Source organism: Bactrocera oleae, chromosome 6 (genome assembly GCF_042242935.1).
Source record: "Bactrocera oleae isolate idBacOlea1 chromosome 6, idBacOlea1, whole genome shotgun sequence".
Classification (NCBI taxonomy): Eukaryota; Metazoa; Arthropoda; class Insecta; order Diptera; family Tephritidae; genus Bactrocera; species Bactrocera oleae.
In genome coordinates, this window is record NC_091540.1 from 51395413 (window position 1) to 51404138 (window position 8726).

Consider the following 8726-nt stretch of genomic DNA (forward strand, 5'->3'; position numbering starts at 1 on the left):
TGCAATTGCTGCCGCCGCCGTTTGGCTTTAATGCCATCGACGCTGCTTTGTTGTTGTATACCTTTTGTTGTTCGTGTTGTTGCCAATGGTGTCTCTTTATTGTCTTTTCGGTGTGTTGCAACACCAGACAAAAGGTCGACACATACCGAACGACCGACTTAATTAATTTATGCGCACACGGCAGACCCCCCATCACCCGTCACCCATCAAGCGCTGTACGTTTCGGACCAACACCACCACCACGACCGCCTCCTTCCCCTACGCTGGCGTGAACTTTTCAATAGCGCAGGCAGCCAAATAAACCAACGACTGGTCATGCCACAAACATGCCAAGTATGGTGCATGGAAATGAGTTTTAAGGGACTGCGGCAGAGGTTGGCGTTTTTTGTTCCCTCGTTTGAAGTTCGGAATTGGAGGCCTTCATTCATTTCGAAAACGCGCCTAATTTTAAAATTAATGAGCAGCATTTTAATGGGCGATGCGTCGCGATAGTAAACACACACACGCACATATTTGTACTCGTATATTGGTCGAGCGTATTGCCTGATTGCCTGCCAGTGAACCCTTCGGAATTGTCAAAGTAAATCACGTGTTTATTGGCACTTACGACACCAAAACTAAACAAAGAATGGCAGGAAGACATGTGATGAGTGGGACCACGACGATGCGCCACAAAGTGCTCAAGCACACAAGCGCACGCACACACACTCACACATGTGCACATGCGCACTAGCGCGTCCAACTGGTTGAAGACATTGGCGCACAAATATTGAACTGTGCGACAAATGAACATTGAGAGGCAGCAGGAATGCGAGTGGGTCATCATTAATTACACGGACGGACACTCGCATACACACAGACAGTTAGACAGTTGGATTTGTGTAGAACAGTATAGTGGAAGAGGCCTTACGTCGTTGCGTCTTTAAAGTGAATAGATGTGAAGTCGGTTGACTGAGTGACCGTTGAGTTGCCGCCGGTTTGGCTGCGCGGGTTTGTTACTATTTCAGCTCTCCAAGCCAGAAGTTTTGACTGTTACGAGTATAAATAACTTACAGTGATGGCTTTAATAAGTATAACACCCCTGAAAGTCAATTTTGCTGATGAGTAAGTATATCTACCATGCAAAGTCGCGTTGACTTGCTTATAATTATTCGACTTCATCGATTTGCTTAACTAATTGATATGATGTGGAAGCCATTAAGGTTATGGACTATAAGTTTAAAACTTTGAGTTTTTAATCCTACAACGTTATATTCAAGACTATAAAATCTGGTTTCGAGTCTTGAAAATATAACCAAAGTGTTGGGCAAATTAATTTGTTTGGTTTCCATAACTTTCGAGCGCTCGCACGGCAATTTCGGGCGATAAAATCATGACTTGAGCTCATGCAGGGTCTGAGGTTTGCTTTTAGTACACAGTGTCGTTTTATTTTTTGTAAAAGTAACGAATTCATGCTATTGCTTAACATTTCTCGCAGTGTAACAATAATTTATTCTATGAAGATGTTGCAGTATAAATACATTTTTTCTGCCAACAAGCAAATATTGATGCTTGGTCTGTTTCGGCTAAAAATAAAAATCATATTTATACTTCATGTAGCCGCTCTCTCTAACAAGTTCATTGAAACTTGGGAACTATATCTGACTTCCCTATTTTCCAAAGAATTCCACCCAACACGTTTATATGTTTAGCAATTTGCTTCAAAACTAAGTCTGTTGATGATATTTTCATCGAATGAACTTTACTGAATGACTATTTTCAATTTGAAGGAACACAATAACGGTCAAGATGATTGAACAGGCCTAATAATGTTAAAACATTTTATATTCTAAGACTCTTTACCAAGCTTAATTAAAATCGTCAAACTTACCCGTTTTCTGCCGTTTATATGAATATATCTCTACTTCATGTGGACTCACTCTCTAATATATTTAACAACTTCATTGAAACTTGGGAACTATCTCTCACTATTTTCAATTTGAGGCAACACAATATCGGTAAAGTCATCAACAGACATCCGATATCTTTTAAAGATATCTATTAGGCCTAAAAACGTTAAAATATTTTGTATTCTAATGCTCTTTACAAAATTCCAATAAAATTTGCAAGCTTACTCGAGTCAAAAGAGACACACTTAAACGTCCAGAAGATGTCGCTGAAATCAATTTACAGCTATCTTCGATATGTCATTTTCTGCTCGCCTTTTTTTTATATCAGATGTCAAAATAATAAAAAACCAAAGTTAGCGAGCTTATTTCGATGCCAAAGAATATATGAATATCACATTTATGTGGTATAATCGTTTTCTTCAATCCTTCGAAGTTTTATTCCACAATTTTTAGACCAGTTTTACCATCGCAAATGGCTCAAATGACAAATTGCTGTCTAAAATGAAGAATATAAAAATCCAAGTGCTGTCAATTTGTTTATATGAACAGCTGGTGTAATGCGCTTCCCTACTCTCCATAGCTTGGCGAATCGACGGCAGCTAATAATGACTTGCTTAGATGTGCAACTTTTTTAACGAAATGTTGGTGCATACGGGTATGCAAGTACAACTTTTCGAAATCATTAATTTTTTCATCTTCTTTAAACCAATATTTACCGCCGCCATTGTACACCCTTCAAGCGTATATGACATAACCATACAGCGCCCAAAGCCACAAGCATAGCCAAAAGCATTTTAGTAGATGAATGCATTTAAGGTTTGACCGGAAACTTCTTATCTCAGTGAAAATCTTGGATGCCTGAAGCTGCATCACTTCAGATTCTCAGCAAAATAAAATCAAATAAATAAATACAAGAACAGCAACCATAGCCGCAGGTACAATTTGAACACAGATTGTTGGGCACTCAGCGCTCAGGTGCCGTTCATTCATTCATTTATTCAATCGTTCATTTATTTATTTATTCTCATTGCTTGATTTTTAATCAACGCTTTTCCTTACTTGACTTTACTTCAGCGTAAAATATGTGCAAGTACATATGCGTGGATGTTCATATATATATATATTATATAGTATATATATGTGTGTGTGTGCGCTATATGCATATAAGAATTCTGTGGTATATTCAAATCGTGCTGTAAATTAACACACACTTTTACAAATAAATGTGTATGCATATATGCACATACATTTTGGTTCAAGGGCGCTACATCCATTGTGGACACATATGAATATGTATTTATGTGTATTAAAAGTACTTTGTTTGAAAGCCGGCTAACTGTCATTAATTGAAATCAAGTGATATAATTTGAATTCTAACTTTTTTAAAAACGATTTTCCTGGAAAAAAGGTGCTCGAAATCAATCAAGAGATTGTTATTCTTGATTGCGCCGCTTTGAAGATTTTTATGCGCCAAGTTCCACATTTTGGGGCTCGAATTTTATCAACTGAATCTCTGTTAGCTATATAGATATGTGTGTATTTTATTCTCAGCTTTGCTGCATGCAGACAGTGTGGCAGCTGAATCGTTGCTTACGGGAGACAGTTTGGTTTTTAAATGTGTGTTCCTACATATATGTACATACAAACTATATAGTGTGCGTATGTATGTATGTATATACCCTTAGTACAAATTTTTAATTAGTAGTGTCATTTAAAATTAGTGAGGTTGTACAAATTATTGCTGAGTTTGGTCATTTCTTAGCGTTTCTCAAATGGGTTCGTTAATTTTTCTTTAACAATTTCACTTTGAATGCATGTTCTTGAATATTTGTGTGTGCATTACTACATATATACATATATTGTTATCATTTAAAAAATTTCTTTATCTATTCACCACCGCTCACACACAGGACCTGCAGCTCATGGGTTTAGTATATTTAATATAAAGTTCATCAACTACAAAACATAGCAAATCACTTACACTCTTGCATTTCTCTTGCAGATCTCTATCAACATCCTCAACAGTATTCGCGAAATCTCTTCTATGGCAATAATAACAATGACAGCAGTCATAGTTTGCATGCGCATTTTCCACAAATACAACAACAACAATTACAACAACATTCGCAACATCTACAGCAACATTCGGCGCTATCGGCACTATCGCAACATGTTGCGGAGAGCGCCATTTGGCAGCAACATCACTCGCATTCACATCCAACGCATTTGCAGCAGTAATAAATGTTGCTTAGCGTGTGCCTGTGCATGTGTGTGTATATATAGATAAATCATAATTAAATTACAGTGGGCAATCGTGCAAATAAACCAAATACTTAAATTTTTATAAAACAAAATTATAGCAAAGATTATTAAATTCTAAAATAATTTATATAAATTATAAATTTTAAAAACTTTCATAAAAAACATGAAGTGAAACATGGTTTTCTTCACAGTTTCATAAAAAATGTTGTGCAGACTATATTGTTATTCCTAAAATCCTAGAATAATAACTAAGCATTCAGAGTGCAGTACTAGAAATATGTATGAAAATAAATTGTAAAAATTTAAATTTAGCTTTTTAGTATAGCAAATACATCTAAGCTTCACTTATACTTATTTATATAACTGTAAATGCGTAATTGTTTATAAACTATGTTTTCAATTGTAATAATTGTTATATTTATATATTTAACTGTGTTTATGTTTAGATGCAACAAAAGTATTCGTTAGAACATGTTTAACCTGGATAACCGTAAAATTAAATAAATAATGATTTTAGTGCAACTAAGAGACAAAAAAATATAATAAAAAGTTAATATACATATTTCCAATACTATTTATACCATGATTTACTAGTAAATAGTTTTTCACGTAACTAACGTTTGAAAGAATAGTAATCCAGTTGTAGGATATATTACTTTATGTTATTCATATTGCTCGCTCATATGCAAAATATATGCAATGAAGGAATTTATCGCGTTAAAATAATTTGTATTATTAGTACATCATTAGGCAGGCATACAATTTTTATACCCCGAACAGGATATATTAAGTTTGCCACGAAGTATTTGTAACACCCAGAAGGAAACGTCGGAGACCCGAAAAATTATGCACACGTCGCTTTCCTCCCAAGAAACTGTTCATATGTCGGTACTCGCGACATATATCGGGCTTCTATAGCATAGCTGCCATACAAACTGAACGATCAGAATCGTGTTCTCATATGGGAAATGTTTTTATTTTATTAAATATCTCCACGAAACTTGACATGCATTATTGTCCGAAACAAAAAATTGTTCAAATTGTTTCACTTTTGAAGGAACTCACGTATTTATTTTAGTTTCGCACCATTAGGCACTTATTCAAATATTTATTTTTACCCAATAGATTTTAAAATATTTCCATTATGATGCGACAAATTGATTACGCAATGTCTGTCCATAAATTCGGATTATTCCCACGCTCACAAAACCCTTCTAATCAAATTAATATAACACTTTACCCTCCGGATTAACTCAAATATTGTAGAAATAGTTACTAACTATTTGAGTACTTGTTTGCTCTTCAAAAAATAAGTTCTTTGACTTGACAATAGGTAGCTGAAATATAAGCAAAATTTTAATTTGAATTTAAACACTCCTCCGAAAGTGAGCGAAAATGATCCATTCCTTTCCCTACATATTGTGAATATATTGCTTTTCGCTTCGAACAATTATCAATTATCGGATCATATATATGCTGACGTAGTCAATATTTGAGAAATCTTCAAAAATTAGATGATACGTTAGTGATATTAGGTAAAATAATTATAAAATGTTTCCGAAACAAATCTGTTGCCATTACAACTCCATGAATATAATGGTTTTCGTTGACCCGGTCGACTTTAAGTGAAACATTCGTACTCGGTTTGCAAATTCTTCTCCGTAATTAATGATAATATCATAAGCAACACTTTGAGACTCTCGCAACATGTTGCTGAAGAGTGAAACTGTTTTGTAGACATTTCAAAATGTTTGTCCCATCTATAATATTTAAAAGCTATAAGTCAATGTATCGCTCCATTCAAAATTTGTGTGTCTTTTCTTGTTACTAATAAGTTGCAACATAATATGCTATACTAAATTTGACATTAATTTCTAATTTAAATCAAATATTTTAGTCTTATTTTCAAATCGCTACCAAAAACTACTAATTTCAATTGAAATATTTGCAATGTATTGAGTTTTAAGAATACGAATTTCAATGAAAAGGGTCATCCATTCAGTTGAAGGTGAGTCCCAAAAGAGAATCTGGATGGAGTTAAAGGAACATTGGCTTAATGAGATACTTATGAGTGTGTGTGTAAAATTAAAAACTTACTATAACATATTGTACATATTTATTTACTTATATTCGGTTATTAAAATTATCTAATAAGTATTTCTTACATACCTAACCCATCTCCAAGTGTAGACTGGTGTAGTTCTGCACCGCGGCTAACATATATAGACACTTTTTGAGAATTACAGTAGAAAATGTAGCAGTTACAACTATTTATAAGGCTGTACATTTATGGATGTAAATATGTATATATAGTCTGACTTTCTTATTTTATTTACCAAGAGAAGAAAATTCTATATAAATAAATTTTCAAAGAATATAAAATCAAATTAATTAATGATTAATTTTAATAATAACAATCTTTAAAGTTAATGATCACAAAAATGTCTAAATTAAATTATATATTACATTAATGAATACACATACAGCCTTAACTTCTTTGGCTGTGTGTTTTTATGTGTTTCCATTAAACGATCGTATATCTTTCAAAATGTTGCATACATTTAGGCGTATATTTTCACATCGAAGTAGATGAATATAAGCAGCACTATTTTATTGCATGCTTTCAGGCGTCCTCTAGCCAATCTCAGCAGAGAATGTTAATGAATAGAGAATGCGCAAACAGAGAATGTTAATGAATGTTAATGAGTGTTATTTATTAACATTCTCTGGTTTCGGCAAACGAACAGCTTCTTGGTAAGAAAAGGACGTGTGCAAAACTTCAGATCGATATCTCAAAAACTTAGAGACTAGTTCGCGTAAACACAGATGTACAGGCAAACGAAAATGGCTAAGTCGACACAACTCGTCAAGCTGATCGTTTATATATGTATGTACTTTATAGGGTCACCGACATTTCTTTTTGGGTGTTACAAACATCGCGGTAAACTTAATGCACCCGATTCAGAGTATAATAATACAAAATTTACATATTAAAATTATACAATTTGTTAATGGAAGTTCGATTTTTTTTTTTTTTGAATTTATTTTTAAAAAATTATGAGACGATTTAAATCATATTGAAAACATGTAATTCATTTGAATTGTTAAAATATAATAGTTACCGGATATTAAAATGATTTTAGCTTTAAAGTATTTTAGTATGATTCAAATCGTGCATTCAACCTACAACAACACAACAACAATTACCTGCAATATTCTGGAAATTCAACTTTGAGGTGATATTCGGAAGGTTAACAGAATAGAAAGTAATATTTTTGAGAATAGTTGCTTCAAAAACCGAGGCGTAAGAGACGTAATTGATATTCTAAGAAAATGGTTTTAATGTGAGAAGCTAAATAAAAACCCCAAGTTGAAATATTACATCATTGAAATTACATTAAGGAGACTGATGATATGATTTTATTTCGTTTTTGTGCTCTACGAAGTTATGTTCAAATCGCCAAAAAAGATCTTAATTCATTTTTAAGGATTTGAAACGAATAAATATCTGCATAACGAACGATTAACATAAACAGTTTTTTGTTGAGTTGATTTCTACCAGCACGGAAAATATGCGAAATAACGGTAAATGAAATATTTCGAAGGCTGATGTTGTTAGTAGCTGATCCAGCGCTTATAAGTAGTGAGGTTGAATAGTAGACGTACTACTTTTTCATATTTAGCCGACGTGCGCATAATGTTTATTTATTTCCCCACACAACCAAACTTTTAGTAAGCGTTTTATAAGTGTTTGGTTTTACATTTTCAACAATTAAATTTTTGTTATTTTTTAACTTAAGTACCAGATGTGGAACCGTACATGACAATAAATATCTTAAGCCAACTATAAATTTGTATAGCCTTACATTTATGACTATTCTATACACATATTTCTTAAAATAATAGTTGAACCCATACACAAAGATTATGCAAATCATCCTAATTGCTTGCTGACTACAGCGTATGAAGCTACTTGGTATCAAAGATGATACAGTTTCATATGCATATATTAAAAGTATATAAATGTAGGCTCACAGAAACCGCGGAAAACAATAGCGAATTCGATTGCCCGATCGTGCGCGTGCATTGTCATAACCCTTTTGTTGCAATCATAAAACAATAACAATTACAAAAGCATCACAACAATAAGAATAAAAAAACTACATGATAGCATTGCTTCTTAACAACCCGCAAAATGAGTCACTTTTGCAAGAGTCTCTTGATAGCCCAGAGCGGGCGCAGCGTCTCATATGCAACTGTGGCTCTGGTGACCTGCACCTACCTCAGCTACTTTTTGGGATTGTATGTAAATACATGTGTTCGCTTGTGACTGGCGCCACCTGTCATGCCACGAACACACTCCACTTACTGATCGTTGCGCTGTTTGGCTGTTTGTACTTTTGCACGATCGTGCAACATGAATTGTACAATTGTTTAATATATTGGTCGAAGGATTCGGCGAGCTTCTGGTGACCAAAGTGCCCAGTGGCCGTTAGGCTCTACCAATCTAGCTCTTACAAAGTGCGCTGCAATGCGAGTAACTATGTTTCGCCGGCTGGCTTGGTCCATCCTGTG

The 8726-nt window shown here is 34.1% G+C and overlaps 1 protein-coding gene across 2 annotated transcripts in view; it reads left to right on the forward strand.

Moving 5' to 3' along the window:
• Nucleotides 1-6526, forward strand: part of LOC106625630 (homeobox protein araucan) — an 89805-nt gene extending 83279 nt beyond the window's left edge. The window contains exon 6 of one of the 2 annotated variants that reach the window (XM_070111292.1): nucleotides 3892-4026. Coding sequence is in view for 1 of the 2 variants with exons in the window: in XM_036359150.2 (XP_036215043.2) it covers nucleotides 3892-4127 (236 nt within the window). In the remaining variant the exon portion in view is untranslated. Of the gene's footprint in view, nucleotides 1-3891 lie in introns of both variants that reach the window. The other variant, XM_036359150.2, reaches the window with a different exon arrangement.
• Nucleotides 6527-8726: the final 2200 nt, after the last annotated feature.